The sequence below is a fragment of the Schistocerca americana genome, chromosome 5 (genome assembly GCF_021461395.2).
Source record: "Schistocerca americana isolate TAMUIC-IGC-003095 chromosome 5, iqSchAmer2.1, whole genome shotgun sequence".
NCBI classification, from domain to species: Eukaryota; Metazoa; Arthropoda; class Insecta; order Orthoptera; family Acrididae; genus Schistocerca; species Schistocerca americana.
Window position 1 is genome coordinate 50691587 of NC_060123.1, and position 20309 is coordinate 50711895.

General features: G+C 41.7%; 1 protein-coding gene across 1 annotated transcript in view; it reads left to right on the plus strand.

The window, feature by feature from the left end:
* LOC124615639 (vesicular glutamate transporter 1-like) overlaps nucleotides 1-20309 on the plus strand; it is a 261727-nt gene that overhangs the window by 213286 nt on the left and 28132 nt on the right. The window contains exons 8-9 of the mRNA XM_047143649.1: nucleotides 6206-6348; nucleotides 17236-17356. Coding sequence (XP_046999605.1) covers nucleotides 6206-6348; nucleotides 17236-17356 — 264 coding nt within the window. The remainder of the gene's footprint in view (nucleotides 1-6205; nucleotides 6349-17235; nucleotides 17357-20309) is intronic.

Genomic DNA, 20309 nt, shown 5'->3' on the forward strand with positions numbered 1-20309 from the left:
GTTGCCTCGATCTCGGCCTGAATGGCTTTTCGCTTGTCTGGCGGGAGACAGTGGGCATGGAAGAAAACTGGAGGGTCCAATGCTGTTGCTGTGTATTGCACTGTGTCATGGCGCACCACCTAGGAGGTGCGGGAACGATGGCTGAGGAGATGGAATTCCACAATGAGACTGACAAAAGGGCCAGTATAGGACAGCTGTTTAAAGGTGACGTGAGTGGCTATGCAGGATTGGCAGGGGTGTGACAGTTGGATGTACCGTTAACAGTGCAGCAATGTACTAGGTTAAGGAGTAGGCCATAATAGGAAATGAATTCGGCACCGAGCTTAGGGTCCGTGACATCAGCAGTGGTGAAAGTCCACAGGAAATCTCTACCCAAGGCCTAGGTCGACAGGGTGGGTGTGGGAGGAGCAGGTGGCGACGACTGAGCCATTAGCTTTAGTGGGGAGTAGGGAGGGACAGTGGCTGGAACAGGGAAAGATAGATGGGTTAGATCCGGTATCAAATAGGTATGCCATGGGGAAGGAAGGGCTGCCAGCAGTGAACAGTGGCAGTTGGGTAGAGGCCCGGCCTCTCTGGAGTGTAGAAGGGGTGGTTTGTACGACGGGGGTGGTTCTCCCTGTGACCTGTGCAGTTTTTGACGAAGGCCTGAAACCCAGCCATTTGCTCTTGCAGGTTGAGTGAGTGTCGGGTGGGGATGGAGAGGGTGGGGGGTATGGGATTTCTGTGATCAGCTGGGGCCTTACTTGAAGGGCACCGTATGTCGGTTTTGTTGTTTGGCTGTGCCATTACATCCATAGTTAGTGCTCCATATGTAGAAATGTCAGAGTGAGAGTGCCATGTTGATGCACTCAAATCATTGTAGAGGGGTGCTGGCTTGGCACGGGAAAGAAGAGTGCAATCAGTGGCAAAGTGATGTGGACAAGCAGGGTTACTGGGGTGAGGGAAGGGAAGGAGAGGTGGCAGCAAGTTGTGGCTTGTAGCCTGGGCTGGAGTGTTACATCAGTAGCAACATGAAGTGGGTGATCAGTGACACAGAAAGGGGGAGGGTGGGAGAAGACCAGTCATAGCATGTAGCTTGTCTGGAGCACAATATGGAAGTGGCAGCTTCATCTGCATTGGTTAACGGTACTCAGCATGCATCAGCAAACAAGGCTTGCCTGGGCTGTGTGGAACATACCAGGGAGTGGGGGTGCACAGAGTGTGTTAGCACGTTTGGACTGTTTGTCGGAGTCACCAGTGTGGGAATTTGTTTACTGTTCATTTGTATTGGGAGAGACTGTCATGTAAGCTGATTGCTGAAGGGTAGGCAAGTCCAGAATGGAAGGAGAGAAAACAATTTAAATGGATTGTCATACAAACAGTCATTTATTGGAAAAATACCTGTCTACTACAGGGAGACTATACAAGAAATTGACTTACAGGAATGCCCACAGCAGGAGATAATACAAAATGCAGATGGCGCCACATGTCAACAATCATCCAGCTACTGTGTCTGGACCAGATACATCTCACCACTAATGAGCCGAAATGAGGCGTACATAAAAATTCACTCTGTCAGGAACAGGAGCAAAATCCAGAGATTGCATGGGATATTATATGCATTTGACTATGCATTCACACAAAGGGGCACTAATGCAGACAATGTTAATTCCCATGTGTGTAGGAAGGCAACCTGTGGAAAGTTATATGAAGGCTCACAAGCACACTACACTGTTTGACAGGCCTCAAAGGGTGCCAGACTACCGTCTTTGCTAATATTAATGTTGATGGTAACTGAGAAGTGAAGCCCAGTTCCACACCCAGAATAATTGTCTGGGTAATAGTCCATAGGTGCCTGGCTGTTTAAAAGAGGTAGCCACACTTGTTCTCAGTGATAATGCAAATAGCCTGCAATCCTGGAGTTGTTTAGTCACACAAGACTGACTTACCAGTATGTGGTCTTCTGAATGCTTTTACCCCTATCTTGGAGTACTGTATGACAAGCTATTAAGTTCCTCAATAATGGAATTGCACATTGCACAAAATACTCAGTTACAATGTCCAATGTGTTGCTCACATGGCGTCCACTCGAAGTGTCTGTCATAAGATTAAAGCTTCTGGCCACACTACTGCCTGGAATATCCTACCTACTGCAAAGAGTACCTACCCCCATGAACCATGGACCTTGCCGTTGGTGGGGAGGCTTGTGTGCCTCAGCGATACAGGTGGCCGTACCGTAGGTGCAACCACAACGGAGGGGTATCTGTTGAGGGGCCAGACAAACGTTGGTTCCTGAAGAGGGGCAGCAGCCTTTTCAGTAGTTGCAGGGGCAACAGTCTGGATGATTGGCTGATCTGGCCTTGCAACACTAACCAAAACGGCCTTGCTGTGCTGGTACTGCGAACGGCTGAAAGCAAGGGGAAACTACAGCTGTAATTTTTCCCGAGGGCATGCAGCTTTACTGTATGGTTAAATGATGATGGCGTCCTCTTGGGTAAAATATTCCAGAGGTAAAATAGTCCCCCATTCAGATCTCTGGGCGGGGACTACTCAAGAGGACGTCGTTATCAGGAGAAAGAAAACTGGCGTTCTACGGATCGGAGCGTGGAATGTCAGATCCCTTAATCGGGCAGGTAGGTTAGAAAATTTAAAAAGGGAAATGCATAGATTGAAGTTAGATATAGTGGGAATCAGTGAAGTTCGGTGGCAGGAGGAACAAGACTTCTGGTCAGGTGACTACAGGGTTATAAATACAAAATCAAATAGGGATAATACAGGAGTAGGTTTAATAATGAATAAAAAAATAGGAGTGTGGGTAAGCTACTACCAACAGCATAGTGAACGCATTATTGTGGCCAAGATAGACTCGAAGCCCATGCCTACTACAGGTAGTACAAGTTTATATGCCAACTAGCTCTGCAGATGATGAAGAAATTGATGAAATGTATGATGAGATAAAAGAAATTATTTAGGTAGTGAAGGGAGACGAAAATTCAATAGTCATGACTGGAATTCGAGAGTAGGAAAAGGGAATATGGATTGGGGGAGAGAAATGAAAGAGGAAGCCGTCTGGTAGAATTTTGCACAGAGCATAACTTAATCATAGCTAACACTTGGTTCAAGAACCATGAAAGAAGGTTGTATACATGGAAGAATCCTGGAGATACTAGAAGGTATCAGATAGATTATACAATGGTAAGACAGAGATTTAGGAACCAGGTTTTAAATTGTAAGACATTTCCAGGGGCAGATGTGGACTCTGACCACAGTCTATTGGTTATGAACTGTAGATTAAAACTGAAGAAACTGCAAAAAGGTGGGAATTTAAGGAGATGGGACCTGGATAAATTGACGAAACCAGAGGTTGTACAGAGTTGCAGGGAGAGCATAAGGGAACAATTGACAGGAATGGGGGAAAGAAATACAGTAGAAGAAGAATGGGTAGCTTTGAGGGATGTAGTAGTGAAGGCAGCAGAGGATCAAGTAGGTAAAAAGACGAGGGATAGTAGAAATCCTTGGGTAACAGAAGAAATATTGAATTTAATTGATGGAAGGAGAAAATATAAAAATGCAGTAAATGAAGCAGGCAAAAAGGAATACAAACGTCTCAAAAATAAGATCGACAGGAAGTGCACAATGGCTAAACAGGGATGGCTAGAGGACAAATGTAAGGATGTAGAGGATTATCTCACTAGGGGTAAGATAGATACTGCCTACAGGAAAATTAGAGACCTTTGGAGAAAAGAGAGCCACTTGTATGAATATCAAGAGCTCAGATGAAAACCCAGTTCTATGCAAAGAAGGGAAAGCAGAAAGGTGGAAGGAGTATGTAGAGGGTCTATACAAGGGCGATGTACTTGAGGACAATATTATGGAAATGGAAGAGGATTTAGATGAAGATGAAATAGGAGATACAATACTGCGTGAAGGGTTTGACAGAGCACTGAAAGACCTGAGTCAAAACAAGGCCCCAGGAGTAGACAACATTCCATTGGAACTACTGACGGCCTTGGGAGAGCCAGTCCTGACAAAACTCTACCATCTGGTGCACAAGATGTATGAGACAGGCGAAATAGCCTCAGACTTCAAGAAGAATATAATAATTCCAATCCCAAAGAAAGTAGGTGTTGACAGATGTGAAAATTACCGAACTATCAGTTTAATAAGTCACAGCTGCAAAATACTAACGCGAATTATTTACAGACGAATGGAAAAACTGGTAGAAGCCGACATCAGGGAAGATCAGTTTGGATTCTGTAGAAATGTTGGAACACGTGAGGCAATACTGACCCTACAACTTATCTTAGAAGAAAGATTAAGGAAAGGCAAACCTACGTTTCTAGCATTTGTAGACTTAGAGGAAGCTTTTGACAATGTTGACTGGAATACTCTCTTTCAAATTCTAAAGGCGGCGGGGGTAAAATACAGGGAGCGAAGGGCTATTTACAATTTGTACAGAAACCAGATGGCAGTTATAAGAGTTGAGGGGCATGAAAGGGAAGCAGCGGTTGGAAAGGGAGTGAGACAGGGTTGTAGCCTGTCCCCGATGTTATTCAATCTGTATATTGAGCAAGCAGTAAAGGAAACAAAAGAAAAATTCGGAGTAGGTATTGAAGTCCATGGAGAAGAAATAAAAACGTTGAGGTTCGCCGATGACATTGTAATTCTGTCAGAGACAGCAAAGGACAGTCTCTTGAAAGGAGGATATAAGATGAACATCAACAAGAGCAAAACGAGGATAATGGAATGTAGTCGAATTAAATCGGGTGATGCTGCACGAATTAGATTAGGAAATGCGAGGCTTAAAGTAGTAAAGGAGTTTTGCTATTTGGGGAGCAAAATAACTGATGATGGTCGAAGTAGAGAGGATATAAAATGTAGACTGGCAATGGCAAGGAAAGCGTTTCTGACGAAGAGTAATTTGTTAACATCGAGTATAGATTTAAGTGTCAGGAAGTTGTTTCTGCAAGTATTTGTATGGAGTGTAGCCATGTATGGAAGTGAAACATGGACAATAAATAGTTTGGACAAGAAGAGAATAGAAGCTACAGAAGAATGCTGAAGATTAGATGGGTAGATCACATAACTTATGAGGAGGTATTGAATAGAATTGGGGAGAAAAGGAGTTTGTGGCACAACTTGACAAGAAGAAGGGACCAATTGGTAGGACATGTTCTGAGGCATCAAGGGATCAGAAATTTAGCATTGGAGGTCAGCGTGGAGGGTAAAAATCGTAGAGGGAGACCAAGAGATGAATACACTAAGCAGATTCAGAAGGATGTAGGTTGCAGTAAGTACTGAGAGATGAAGAAGCTTGCACAGGATAGAATAGCATGGAGAGCTGCATCAAACCAGTCTCAGGACTGAAGACAAGAACAACAACAACAACAACAATAACTGCAAAGAGTTGGCCATAGAGTGAATCCATGCTGCTCTACGGTGCTTACTACAAATGAACAGTTTGGTGCATGCCCACTCATCGGCCACGGTAGTGCTTCATTGTCTGCAAGGACAGACAACTGGTAGATGCAAACACAATGTGTAGCATATCACCAGTATCATATATCATTACCCATAATGATTTTTCCAGAAAAGAATTGTCTGCATTTTTATTTCAATCAAGCTGTGGCAGTTATTGATGCATCATTGTTTTTGTTCAGGAATCTAGGTGTGCGGTACAGACTTTGTGCACACTTTTCTCTTCTTCAAAACATTCTGAAGAATATCTTGGACACTTCATTTTGACATGTTCAATTCATTGCGCTATCATGATTTGTGACACAACACTGACACACTGACAGCTGCTCACAATTGACAAGTCAAGTGCACATCTGTTGTCTACAGCTTTTAGTTCGGGCTGTCACTGTAGTTACTGCACTGGCATTAGTTATATGTGAGGAGTAAAATCATATCTCAAAACTTTGTGGACAGATGGTATACAGCCACGTGGTTGTTAGCTCATCTTTTATCACATGGAGTTAATTGTCAATGTTAAAATGCCTGAAGGTGGAAGAGGATTAGTCCACCAAAACTGGAGCACTTAATAAAGGACATTTATGCACTAAATAAAATTAATAAACTTCCTTCATCTTTGCAGTCAGCATATTTGATTATACTGTTCAAATTTGAAATTATAAAACTTTACAATCTGAAGTCATTTTAGAATCTCCATGTTATATAAATCAAATGTTGAAAAGTAATAATTCTTTGGACTGCACATTGCTAGGTGCGGAAGACATTCTGCTGCGGGTCCTTCATTGTGCAAGCAGTGTTCATGATGGTAGTGGCATATGTGATGAAGCCTGTTGCTGCAGTTGCCTCACTCACCACTGGTGTTGGGATTGGTGCCTTCGCCTACTCTAGCTTCTTGTGAGTTTGCAGCACAATTTTTGATAGACACTTGGTGATGAACTCAAAAAATTTTTGTACCTGTAAATATGCTTAAGTCTTTTAAACTCTAGTCATATTTACATAATAACTGCAGAAAATTGTGACACTTGATTTAGTGTGTTTATGTAGAGAAAAAAAAAATCATGGATGTCGATTCACCCGTTTCCATTTTTTGTTTCAGTGTTGTTTCAGAAGGAGAATTCACTTGAGAAAAGTTTATAAAAATTATAAGGAGAAAGAATCTTATTAAAATCCTTCAGGGTGTGCTGCAACATCATCTTATAAATATTTAAAAGGTGTTACTGTAATACTAAAATGATGTTTTGGCCATATTGCAGCAGCTTTCCCTGAATAATAAACTGATTTAGATGAAGGATGAGTGCTTCTTTGCATTGAATTTTTATGGTGTTAGAAGATCTTGAGAATTAATTTTTCACATTTCTGTTGGCACAGCAGTACCACTACTAGTTGTAGAAGGGAGAGAGGTTGTATATGGCAGACTGTTTGTGTGTTACATACCTTGCAGGTAATTGGTAACCCACTGCAAATCAGCACCAAGCTCATGTTTTTTCCTGCTGTTACTCACAAAAAATTAATGCTGGTTCTGCATGTGCTGTGTGCTCAGCTGGCCATTGCTACTCAGCTATCACTCTTGGCCCATCAAACCAGGATCATGACAGCCAGAATGAAAATTTCATCCAGATATTGCAGACAACAGTGTGAGTAGAACTGAATGTGACTTAAAACAGTTTGCTCAAAATATTGCACAAGAATGACTGCTACTATCAGGAGAAAGGGAGGAATTGGGAGTTCTTGTTGCCACTGCATCTGTTAATAATATTTACAATGCCAGGCAAAGTAAGTTAATGACAAATATAACCATACCAGTTATATGTCAAATGATATTCATTTCTGAAGGATGGCAACTGTCCCTTCTGTTAACTTATTGGTGAAGGGAGACTTAATCTCACATGGGTGCATGGAGAAGGCAGAGCTGACTAAGTTCCATCAGCACCTTAACAGTCTGCATAAGAATATTAGTTTGTACAGAAATGAGAAACTAATGGTGTTATTCATTCATAGACAAGGAGTTCCAGTTAACATCAGTGACAAATCGGAACAAAAGGTTCAAAGCAAACCAGCCCATACCAACAGTCCCTACCCAGCTCAGAAATGCTTCATTCTATCTATGCTGACAGCCTGCATTCACCACATTAGCAGTTCAAATAAAGTCAAACAAGAGCATCTTAAATAAAAGAAAAAGAGTCTTGGGAGTAGAAACCATAACATAGGTGTTGTCTGGAAAGTAATGTGTAGCTCCTTTTCCCCTGCCCTCCCCCTCCCCCCCCACCCACCACCCTCCCATAAAATAGATTTAATAACTTAAAATTCTTTGAAGTATGACCCTTTTGCATCAATACATTTTTGCCAGCACGATTTCCATGCACATAAGCTTTCCAGAACTCCTCAGTTGGGATGCTCTTTAGGGAAACCATTGAAGTAGCTTGCACATTGTCCACCAACTCAAGATGCTTTCTTTTGAGACCTTTGTAGCCAAGGAAACAAAGAAAAGTCTGCCAGGGCCAGGTTGTGGCTGTATGGCAGCAGCAGCAACATTGTCATACCAATATTTATCAGGTAAACCATGACAACAATGGCAGTGCGAGCCGGCGCATTGTCTTGGTGCAGTTTCCACAATGTGGTCCTTTCAGATGCAGGTGACCCTGTGATTCAGTCTCTATACAGTTTCCACAATGTGCGGAACTCCTTTCAGATGATGGTGACCCTGTGATTCAGTCTCTGGAACACTGCCTTGTGTAAATTTGAGAATTGTCAGTGTGACCAGGGGGTATGAACCCATGGCACATTATCCCCTTTGCATTAAAAAAAAAAGCAATGAGCACTGACTTCACCTGGGACTTGTTCATGCAAGCCTTATTCTGGCATTATGACATCAGGTGCCATTCCACACTCTACTTCTCTGACTGTGGATCATGCTGAAAGCCCCATGACTCATCCCAAGTGATCACACTGTCCAGGAAATTGGGATCATCTTCACAGAGTTGCTAGAGTTCTTCACACACTTCCACTCGGTGTTGCTTTTGCAGTCGGTCAAAACTCTGGGCACAAATTTTATGCAAATCTTCCGCATGGTCAAGTCTTCCAATGCAATCTCATGAGCAACCATTTTTGGCAAGTCCATGAAGTGAACACTTATTAACTGGCACACATGAGTCACAAGCCATCCATCTGTGATATTGATGGGAATTCTGCATGGGCCTCATCAATTACCTCCTCTCGACCTTCTCTAAACACCTTGTGCCACCTGTTTGACTGCAGTCTGGAAAGGCATTCATCCCTGAAGGCTTCTTTAAGCATTCCAAAAATTTCCAGCAGCATCTTGTTGAGCTTCAGGCAGAACTTTATCATATGGCACTGCTCGAAAGTTTTCTCCATCATAAGTTTGACACAACTACTACATAGAGGTTCACAGAAGAAGCACCCTTACCCTCCAAGAACACAGAGGCAATTAAGTGACCCATCACTGGAAAGCTCTAAGGGTCCCTCCCACCCTCCACAACTGGTCTGACCACTCTGACATATAGTCACATAAAAAAAAGAAAGCAATGCATTACTTTCCAGACACACCTTGTATTTATGGGGATGAGACAGCTGCTCATCATCTTCAGGTGTGACTGTGGCTAGCTGATGTGGCTTGCCAGTTTATACACTGATTTGCTAGAAAAGCACAGGTGCCAAGAGGCAAGGCCATAATGTCATCACAGAAATATTGACATCTTGATCCTCCTACTGGAGGACTCAGGATCTGCAGCCCAGAGAAGCCCAGCTGGAATCCTTGACCAACAATCAATGCCATAGTGTCGCCAGTGCTGGTTCCCATGCTTTACTGAACTGGAATCTTGTGTCTCTGTTGTGTGTAGCTGAAAGATATTGCTCTCTCTGTATTTTATGCCATGTCTTGTATGAAGACAGTGTTCTGCGACAGCAGATTTTTCTGAGAGACCTAACCTGCTATGACATCTGTGTTCATTGCATCTGTCTTTAACAGTGCGACACATCTGGCCAATGAATAATTTCCCATACTGACACAGTAACTTGCACATTCCTGGTCTCCTTAGACTTAGCTTGATACACCACATCAGGTCTGTCAAAAAAATCTGTTGTAACTAATCTGTTGGCATTCTGGCCAGAGCTGCCGGATATAGCAACCATGTGTGCGTAAGATGTGCTTGCTTGTGTGAAAGCCTGTGCGCATTTTCTCTTCTGAAGAAGGCTTTGGCCAGAAACTCAGCATGTAACAGCCTTTTTGTTTTGCCTGTCTTCAACTGAGCATGTCATCTTTACAGTGTGTAGCAATCTATCCTTTTCATGATACTGTTGAGACATTCTGTTGTTTGTTGTCATTAAACATTGTTATGATACAGAATATGACATGAACTACAAACAGAACAATATCTTCTCATCTATCTCCACATACTGGGACTCTGTCATTAAATAAGCAGTTGAAGTACACATAATTAATGGTATAATTAAAAGAGATACTAGGTTTCAGCTCAGCAAAGTGTGGGAACCAGCACTGGTGGCACTAAGGCATCGTCAATCGCATACAAACAAATTCACTGAGATGGGAGATCAAAGCCAGAACAGCTAAGCAAGGCACCAAACCCTTGCCTATGTGTGTACACTGGGGTCCACAGCTTGCTACCAGGACTTCTCGCACCACGCATGCAGGATCCGTGGTTTGTTTATCTGCCAGGTTCCTCTGGATGTCAACGACACCTGCAGTGACATTGTAGCCCTGTCTCTTGGCACCTGCACTTTTCTAGTGAACCAGCATCTAATTGATGAGCCACAACAGCTAGCTGCAGTCCCAGCTGAAGATGGCGAGCAACTGCATCATGTGTATTTTCCAATACATCATCTGGCACAGTGGCCAAGAACCTTTCAAACAATAATGAGGAAGGTAATAAAAAGTGCCAAAATGCTGGAAAATGACAAATACATAAAGAACACAGCCAATAAAATGAGAGCTTTTTGGAATATTGTAAAGAAAGAAACAGAAAGTAACAAAATTAAATTTAATAACATACTGATGAATGACACTTCAAAAACAATCAACAAACTGAAGGATGTAGCTAATGTTTCCAGCAGTTATTCTGTTAATGTAGTGGAAAACATCACTGAGCATAATTTCATCTATAAACATCATGCACCTGACATCAAAAATTGAGCACGCAGATAACACAATATGCCAACAAATATACTGGAAGTACAACAAGAAATCAAGTTCATAACATCAAAACACTCATTAAAAATAGACAATATACCAGAGTTTGTTATAAAAGATGTGCAGACACATTCTTTGAACCACTGATTTATTTTGTAAATCAGTTTTCAACTGGCAACATTTCAACATTCTTAAAAATTGCTAAAGTGAAACAACTTCACAAGAAAAGGAAGCCAAGAAGAGCTGTCAAACCACAGCTCTGTCTCTCTGCTGTCTGTATTTTCAAAAGTTGTAGACAAACTTTTTTTTGTAAAACACTGTCTACTTTGTTAAATAAATATAAAATACTAATAACAATAATATGAAACAGGATGGATTGCTAATAATCAAATAGAGTAGGCATTAAGCGGCAGTCACACACATTTAAAGCATATTTAAAAGTGGACTGAGCTTGGACACAATCTTTCCTCAGAGGTATAATAATACACACACACACACACACACACACACACACACACACACACACACAACTCATACAAACGTGGCTACATCTCCACAAGCTATATCCAGGTGCTAAGGCTGATGGTTGTGAGCAGTGATTTTGGCTGGTGTGGGCAGTGGGGAGGTCAAAAGAGGCGGGGCTCAGGGAGGGGGAGAGACAGCATGGTAAGAATGGGGGAAGGTGTAGTAGTTCTGCATGTGGAAATGTGCAGCAATGTGCTGGCCACAGGATGGCGAGCTTCTAGGTTAGCATTGGAAGAGCTGTACTTGCAGGAGCAGGAAGGGGAGAAGCAGAGAGAAGGAAAGGACTGTGCAGATGCACTTTAGGAATAGAAGGTGTGTTTGGGGCTGAGAGGGGGCAGGGAATGAGAAAGGCAGGTAGAGGTCAGGCACTAGCAAACATTGAGCCCAGCAAGGTTACAGGAATGATGGATATGTCACAGGGAGTAATTCAGAAAAGCTGATGTTAGTGGGAAGAATCCAGATGGCGCCTCCTGTGAAGCAGTCAGTGAAGTCAAGCACATCATGTTACATATCAGCTCAACAACTAGGCAGTCCAGCTGTCTCTTGGTCATAATTTGTTGATGACCATTCTTGTGGACAGAAAGCTTGTTAGTGGACATGCCCTTGTAGAAAGCTGCACAGTGTTTGAAGCTAAGTTGGAAGACAACATGGCTGCTTGCACAGGTGACCGACCCTGTGTTTGATGAGGTAGGAGGTGCCTGTCACAAGACTGGAGAAGGGTGGTCATGTAAGTGTGTATAGGATAGGCCTTGCGTCTTGATATGTCACAGGGACATAAGCTGTGGAGCAAGGGGTTATGAACAAGTTGCGATAAGGATAGACAGGGAAATTGCATAGGTTCCACGGGCAGCAGAATACCTCTGTGAAAAGGTTGTGAGAGGGGAGATAGTGGGGAGGATATTCCTTATTCCTGGGCCCTAGAGAGGATATTCTTCATTCAAGGGCCCTACAGGAAGAAGTTGAAATTCTGGTGCAGTACATGATTCAGTTGCTCCAGTCTTGGGTGGTACTGAGTCATAGATGATGCTCCTTTGTGGCTAGTCAGTGAGTATGTGGGAGATGGTAGGTGACTGGTGAAACAAGGTGTTGGTTATCTGTTTCGGTATGAGGTGGGAAGGGTAATTTTGGTCTGTGAAGGCCTCAACAAGACTCTTAGCATATTTACAGTGGGACTGCTCGTCTTTGCAGATGAGATGACCATGGTTAGGCTGTTTTGAAAGGACTTCTTGGTGTGAAATGGATGGCAGCTGTCAAAATGGAGGTATTATAGGTGGTTGGTAGAAACTGGTGGTGCCATCCATCAAGCAAGGTAGCTTGTTGGACTGTGCAATGCCAGGTGCAGTGAATGGTGGAGATGGTATTGAGATTCTGGAGGAACGTGGATAGGGTGTCCTCACCCTCAGTCCAGATCATGAAGATGTCATCAGTTAATTTGAACCATGTTAATGTTTGGTATTCTGTGTGGATAGAAAGGATTCCTCTGGATGACTTATGAAGGTTTTTGCTTAGGATGGTGCCATGTGGATGCCCATGGCCGTATTGGGATCTGTTTGTAGCTATTCAGTCACTCAAAATTATATAGTGTTTGTAACTGATGCCTTCAAAGGAGAAGTAATTGTCGGTGAGGATATAGTTGGTCATGGTGAGCACAAAGGATGTTTTAGATGTGGAGTCAGTCAAGCATTGGGAAGGGTAGTTTTTTGAGGTGGAAAAGCTTGGTCATGGTGAGCACAAAGGATGTTTTAGATGTGGAGTCAGTCAAGCATTGGGAAGGGTAGTTTTCTGAGGTGGAAAAGCTATGGGCATTGAGGATATTGCTGACAGGTAGAACGGCCACCCGAGTGCATTAGTGTAGTTCATGCTTAGTGTTGCTACCAGGATAGGTAGGATGTATAAGGTATATATGTAGGATATATAAGGGACGTGAACAGCATCAGATGATGAGGTGTCACAGTGAAGGACAAGGGGAGAAAGGAGCCTCCTTGTGTGTGTCTATTTGGCAGGGTGGTTGAATCACATAATATCCAATTTTTTGGTCATTCACAACTTCTTCAAATTAATTTTTTTTAATGAAAGATGCTGCAAAGTAGCAGATATAACCTAAGTTTCCAATTATTAAAAATTACATAAACATCCTAGCAAATATCCTCCAGTCATAACATAACTATCTGATTGTTTCAACAGGAATTTAATTGACTTTTGCAAAAAGTATCATTTAACGGGTGAATTTCGTACTTCAATCCAAGACATATCACCAGTGGTATCAGTTAATTGGATGTCATTACAATAAAAATAACATTAATACTTCCATGTATAATAAACAGACCCAAAGTTCTTGATCATAAATTGTAACCTGGCAATATTAGTATATATTCTTCCAATTTATTCTGTCCTGGTGCAGCAGAAAAATTCACAATATTTCACAGCCATTAATTACATTTTGCTGATAATTCAAATCCAGTCTTCAATATCACAATTTAGCAAATTTTTAAGCCACAACTTTACTGGCAACAGTTACCATTCTGGGCTTTGCACTGGATCTTATATAAAAATGTAACAATCCATAATGCCAAACTCATTATTAGAACAGATACTTTTCTATTGTTGTAATGATAATTACATATTCACAAAAACTTAAGTGCAATAATATGTTTTACAATAATGAGGAATTTGTTTGATACAGTTTTTTCTTAAATAATTTTTTTTCATTTCGTATAAACAATAATTGGAAACAAGTATTTCATAAAAAGTATAATTTTCTACTAAATAACATAATTACTTCAGTTATTAACGTCTACGTATGTTCTCACACAACAATTACATTTTTTTACTTTTTCTTTGTACTTTGTGTTATACATTATTAAACAGTCTTGACATTTCTAAGCCTTTATTCTGGAACTTACAAAATGACAGTTCTATGTGAAAATAGCTATACTACAAAACTGAATTACAATGGAGTGCTGAAAAGTAATGTCTCCAAATTTTTTGTGTGATGTGAAAATTCTTAAGGCATTTGAAATAAAGCAAACATTATTAACATCCTACATCTTTATTCTACGTATCTACATATTCGCAACCCTCTGATGCTATAGGGTTCCAAATTATAGTGTGTAACATGGCAGTGTGTAATGTGACTATGTTGGTGTGTGAGAAATAGCATGTAATAGATTTTTGAACTGAAAGTTCATGCACACTTGGGGCACCCTGTCCTTTAGTGAGACAAAGCCAGACTACAAACGAGTGCTGTGACATTTACACAGTCCAATGCCTTAAGTTCTGTGTCATCAATCATCTCTCATACAATCCCAACTTGGCCCCATCCAACTTCCACCTGTTTCCAAAACTTTAAGAAAGCTCCAAAGACTTCGCTTTGATGGTGCTGTAGTGGTGCAAGCAGAGATGAGGTTGTGATTCTGTCAACAAAGTCAAACATTCTGCAGTGATAGTATCAACAAACTGGTCTCTCATTGGGAAAAATGTGATCACTGCTAGGGTGGCTAAGTTGAGAAAAAATATGCGTACATGAAGAATAGAGATGTATAATGTTAATAATGTCTGTTTTATTTAAAAATCTGTAAGAGTTTTCACATAAAAAAATTTGTTGATATTACTTTTCAGCACTCCTTTGTAATTTTCTTTCAGTTTTGACTATTTTTATAGCTTATTATACAGTCATAAATATGATACTAATTATTTTGTTGATGGCACAGAGGATTTAGCATCAATTGGTATATAAGCTATGATTCCTCCATAAAACGTTAAATAATATGTAATAAATGTGAATTGTGTTTATAAGAAAGTACAGTACTCGATACCGTTTGTTTTGAGTAAGACATTAAAAGCAGTATACTGCATACTCCAATATGAGATTGTGGCTGTTGTTTTAAACCATATAATTATAACAGAGGTAGAAGTGTACTGCTGGTCAAAAGGTTGTGAGACTTTCTAATTGTTATATGTGTTTATGTGCCATCAACCGCTCACGTGAAGGTGAATCTATGTAGTGCTTATTTTTGTTGTTGTTTCCATCTTCCACTTATAATTATTGTAATATAACAAATTCATATTCAATTAGAAATGATCAAATTTTCTTGCTTCCAAAAGATAAACTGTAATTTTAGGAATAATATATCTTTGTACAATGCTGTTCTTTGTTTAATGTTAATGTTGCCAGTGAAAGCAAGTAGGTAGAATACTTTTCTACTTATGAAACAGTGGCAGAGAGACCCAGACAACCAAACAGTGGCAGAGAGGACCAGGCAGCCACAAAACATTAGCTTTTGGAACCATCATTTGCTAAAATGTGAGGAAAGAGTTTTGAGAAATGAGCTTATATGGAAATTAATTTCACCCAGCTGCTGAAGTCAAGGAAGATACAGCCGAGCAGACCATGAGCAAAATCAGTGACAAGGTAGCAAAAGGTGAGGTTTGAAAAGAACAGATGCTACGAGGTGCATTCAAGTTCTAAGGCCTCCAATTTTTTTTCTAATTAACTACTCACCCGAAATCGATGAAACTGGCGTTTCTTCTCGACGTAATCGCCCTGCAGACGTACACATTTTTCACAACGCTGACACCATGATCCCATGGCAGCGGCGAAGCCTTCTTTAGGAGTCTCTTTTGACCACTGGAAAATCGATGAGGCAATAGCAGCACGGCTGGTGAATGTGTGGCCACGGAGAGTGTCTTTCATTGTTGGAAAAAGCCAAAAGTCACTAGGAGCCAGGTCAGGTGAGTAGGGAGCATGCGGAATCACTTCAAAGTTGTTATCACGAAGAAACTGTTGCGTAACGTTAGCTCGATGTGCCGGTGCGTTGTCTTGGTGAAACAGCACACGCGCAGCCCTTCCCGGATGTTTTTGTTGCAGTGCAGGAAGGAATTTGTTCTTCAAAACATTTTCATAGGATGCACCTGATGCCGTAGCGCCCTTTGGAACGCAATGGGTAAGGATTACGCCCTCGCTGTCCCAGAACATGGACACCATCATTTTTTCAGCACTGGCGGTTACCTGAATTTTTTTTGGTGGCAGTGAATCTGTGTGCTTCCATTGAGCTGACTGGCGCTTTGTTTCTGGATTGAAAAATGGCATCCAGGTCTCATCCATTGTCACAACCGACGAAAAGAAAGTCCCAGTCATGCTGTCATTGCGCGTCAACATTGCTTGGCAACATGCCACACGGGCAGCCATGTGGTCGTCCGTCAGCATTCGGGGCACCCACCTGGATGATACTTTTCACATTTTCAGGTCGTCATGCAGGATTGTGTGCACAGAACCCACAGAAATGCCAACTCTGGAGGCGATCTGTTCAACAGTCATTCAGTGATCCCCCAAAGCAATTCTCTCCACTTTCTCGATCATGTCGTCAGACCGGCTTGTGCGAGCCCGAGGTTGTTTCGATTTGTTGTCACACGATGTTCTGCCTTCATTAAATGGTCGCACCCACAAACGCATTTTCGACACATCCATAGCTCCATCACCACATGTCTCCTTCAACTGTCGATGAATTTCAATTGGTTTCACACCATGCAAATTCAGAAAACGAATGATTGCACGCTGTTCAAGTAAGGAAAACGTCGCCATTTTAAGTATTTAAAACAGTCCTCATTCTCGCCGCTGGCGGTAAAATTCCATCTGTCGTACGGTGCTGCCATCTCTGGGATGTATTGACAATGAACGCGGCCTCATGTTAAAACAATGCGCATGTTTCTATCTCTTTCCAGTTCGGAGAAAAAATAATCTGAGGCCTTAGAACTTGAATGCACCTCATAAAAGTGACAGAAATGCTGGCTGACAAATCAGAGTAGATGAGGATAGACTGGAAATGGAAGCATCGTTGAGACAAATATGGAAAGAAACAGAGGCAGAAGAGAGACCATGTAAACCATGGAGAGGAAGGAAAAAGAGTACATTGCCCAGTCCTTTCATCTCGTGTGCTAAATGAAAGAATTTGTTGTTCCAAAAGCTGGCAATTGTGTAATTGTCTTTGTGTTCTGTCTGATGCTCCTGCTTGTTAATTACTTTATTTCCTTTCAATATTTAATTCTAGTTTCATTTTAGTGTATGCTTAATAAAAATGTCTGACATGTTGCAGTGTGAACCCACTGGATATTGCCCCGCAGTATGCTAGCATCATTGTGGGTTTGAGCAACACAGCAGGAACAGTGCCTGGCATTGTCAGTCCTATCCTCATCGGCCACATTGTTCCTAACAGGGTCAGTTTTATACAAGAATCTGAAAAGTATAAGCTACTCAAATAAAGTTTTGCATCATATGTGTGTGTGTGTGTGTGTGTGTGTGTGTGTGTGTGAATATTTGTGGACCTGAATGCAAGGAAAAGACATAATGAAAGAAGAGGCCTAATGAAATTAAAAATATACGCTACTGTGGAAGAAAAACAAAACAGTAACCAAGAAAGTAAAGACAATGTTCTTGAAAGTGCACGGGTGTGAAATCAAGATCTGCTGCTGGGTAACCTTCAATACTGGATTGTTCCATCCAGTTCATTTAACATGCTTGGATCCTCCTCGGTGTTCTGATGTTGCTACTCAAGTCTGTCCCACTCTTCAATGGCAGTCCTCCAGGGATCATCCAGTTTGTGAGGCAGCTTCTTGCGATGATGCACTGCAAATTTAGCTGGTCTTAGACTTACTCTGTTGGGCTCAAGTCAACAGATTTTTGAGACAGTTTCATTTGGCTAAGTCTTATTTCCTGTGGGAAGATGTTCACAAAGTGGGCATAAAGTATTCGTGTATTCTTTAGAGATGAACTCATCACCGAAATGTTGACTTTAGGACTGGACAGTAGGCTGGAAGGTCCTGTCCTGATACTACATAACCCTAGAAGCACCCTTGATAGCAACAAGAGGTGCTTGATATCTGTGCATGATACTGGCCCAAAATATGACAACCAACCTGCTAAACCCATATGCCTCCTCACTCCTCTTCAATGATTGTCAGGCATCAGAAAAAACCTGCACTCTTTGGTGGAAAGAACCTGAGACTACTGACTCAGGGTCATACCAGGTGTTCCCTTGTCCACCTTCTTCGAGCACCAGCCCTCCCAGTTGACTCCACAATGGCAGCAAACAGTTCTGTTCAATTCTCATGAGGTTATCTGCAAACCATAACTTGTAGATGATGGCTGTCAGTGTGTGTTGCTGACCTTGGTTGACCTGTGTGAGGCAGGTCTTCAGTGTTTTGTGTCTCACAGTAGCAGCTAAATTTTCAAACGTCAGTGCTGTGTTGTTGGGGAGACTGTTGTAGTTTGGTCATAGTGTAACCAGGAGCACTTGTTTGTTTCTAAGAACATCACCTAGAGTCCAATAGCTGAAGTGATTCATGTATTACTCATGAGGGCACTCTCCCAACATGTCTCTGTAGTGCTGTGAGACCGAATGTGTATTTATAAGGCAGTTACGTGTTTGTGTCCTCAGCTGATTGTCTCCATAGATATTTCTCAGGATTTTGCAGGCATTTCGTCCATGAGGTATAGAAAAACATGAATACCACATTATTCTCTACTCCTTCCTGGATTATTCGTTGTTCAGATGGCAATATCCCATTTGAGTGCTGGCTAATTTGTGGATGATTGCCAGTACTGATACAGTGCTTTACCTTGGGCTTCTTTGTCTGCCTTTTCTCCACTCCAGACTTGAAAGCATTTGACAACTGGTGCAGAACAGCAAACACTCACCAATGTTCTTCCTCTGTCAGGTTAGATTGTATTGGCAATTCAGTAATTGCTTTCTTCTCTATATAGTCTACAGAGATTGTGCAGCCTGATTCTTTATTAATGGCACTAAACTGCCCTTCCTGGACTGGTTTGGCTGTCACTCTGCACATACTTTTAGGAATCAGGTGTGGCTGCTTTTGACAGTAATCCAAAGTTTTTCTTGACTATCTACAAAGCTTATGATTGTCACTGGCATTAGATTTCTTTTGTGAGGCTTAGTAACTTTTTGTAGTTGACAAAAGCTTCATAGTTTAACTGAGCATCTCGAGTGATGACTGGAACTCATTTCATTGATCATGATGGGGTAACAGTGTTTTCTGTGGCAAACAACTGTCCAGAGCAATCTTTGTTATGTGTGCTTGCTATAATAGCTTCATCAATCTGTAGCTCTTGTCGTCCAGTCTGATTGCTTCTGATGTCTGCAAGAAGTCCCATCTGAAAATAACATTATGAATAGATTCTGCTAAAACAATCAATTCTGTGAGCTGTGTTCTGCCATTTAATTGTTCTTGCAAAACAAAGTTCCCATTTGCTTGATGTATTACCCATTTGCTACCTTAGGCACAATTGCTTCCATCTTATGGAACATAGTTTTCTTTAGCTGAAAATGATAAGGATTTGACTTTACTGAAAAGGAAGCTCCTGAGTCAATTAGCAGCCAGACAGATTATCTGTTGTTGATGATTGACTCAGTTAGATTTCCTAACATCTTGGTGACTGTCATCCATGGAAGATTTGCATCTGTGGTGGTCTCATCTTCATAGATGGTCACCTTGTTTAGTTTTCTCAAATTTAGCTGCTAGATGAGCAGATGCTAACTCTATATGGTGCTGGGGAATGACTGGTGTGTTTGGAAGTGGTCTCATCCAGGGTGCGGTAATGCTTTGTTCGACAGGTCCAAGCTAATCATCTGCAGATGACTGGCGTGAATAGGAATGTAGTGATGATTGATGTCTTGCAGCATAATAGTCATCTTCTTTCTGTGCAGTAGCATACCATGTGTCCAGTGCAAACACAGTGAAAAGATACCAACACGTTCTCAGCCCTCCAAATGTCTGTTCTTCTATGAAGTGTAACACTTCACAAGAAGTTGGTTAGTATGGTGGGAGTGGCGGACAGTGAAGTGTTGCAGTTTAGACAGAGGGCAGGAGAGAAGGTGCAGAGTAGTGGAAAGGAGAGAAATAAAAAGAAATTAAAAGACAGGGTGTGGTGGTGAAATGATGGCTGTGTAGTGCTGGAATGGGAACAGGGAGGGGGCTGGATGGGTGAGGACAGTGACTAACAAAGGTTGAGGCCAGAAGGGTTACGGGCACATAGGATGTATTGCAGGGAAAGTTATCCTACGTTCCTGTAACCCTCCTGACCTCAACCTTCGTTAGTCACTGTCCTCACCCATCCAGCCCCCTCCCTGTTCCCAATCCAGCACTACACAGC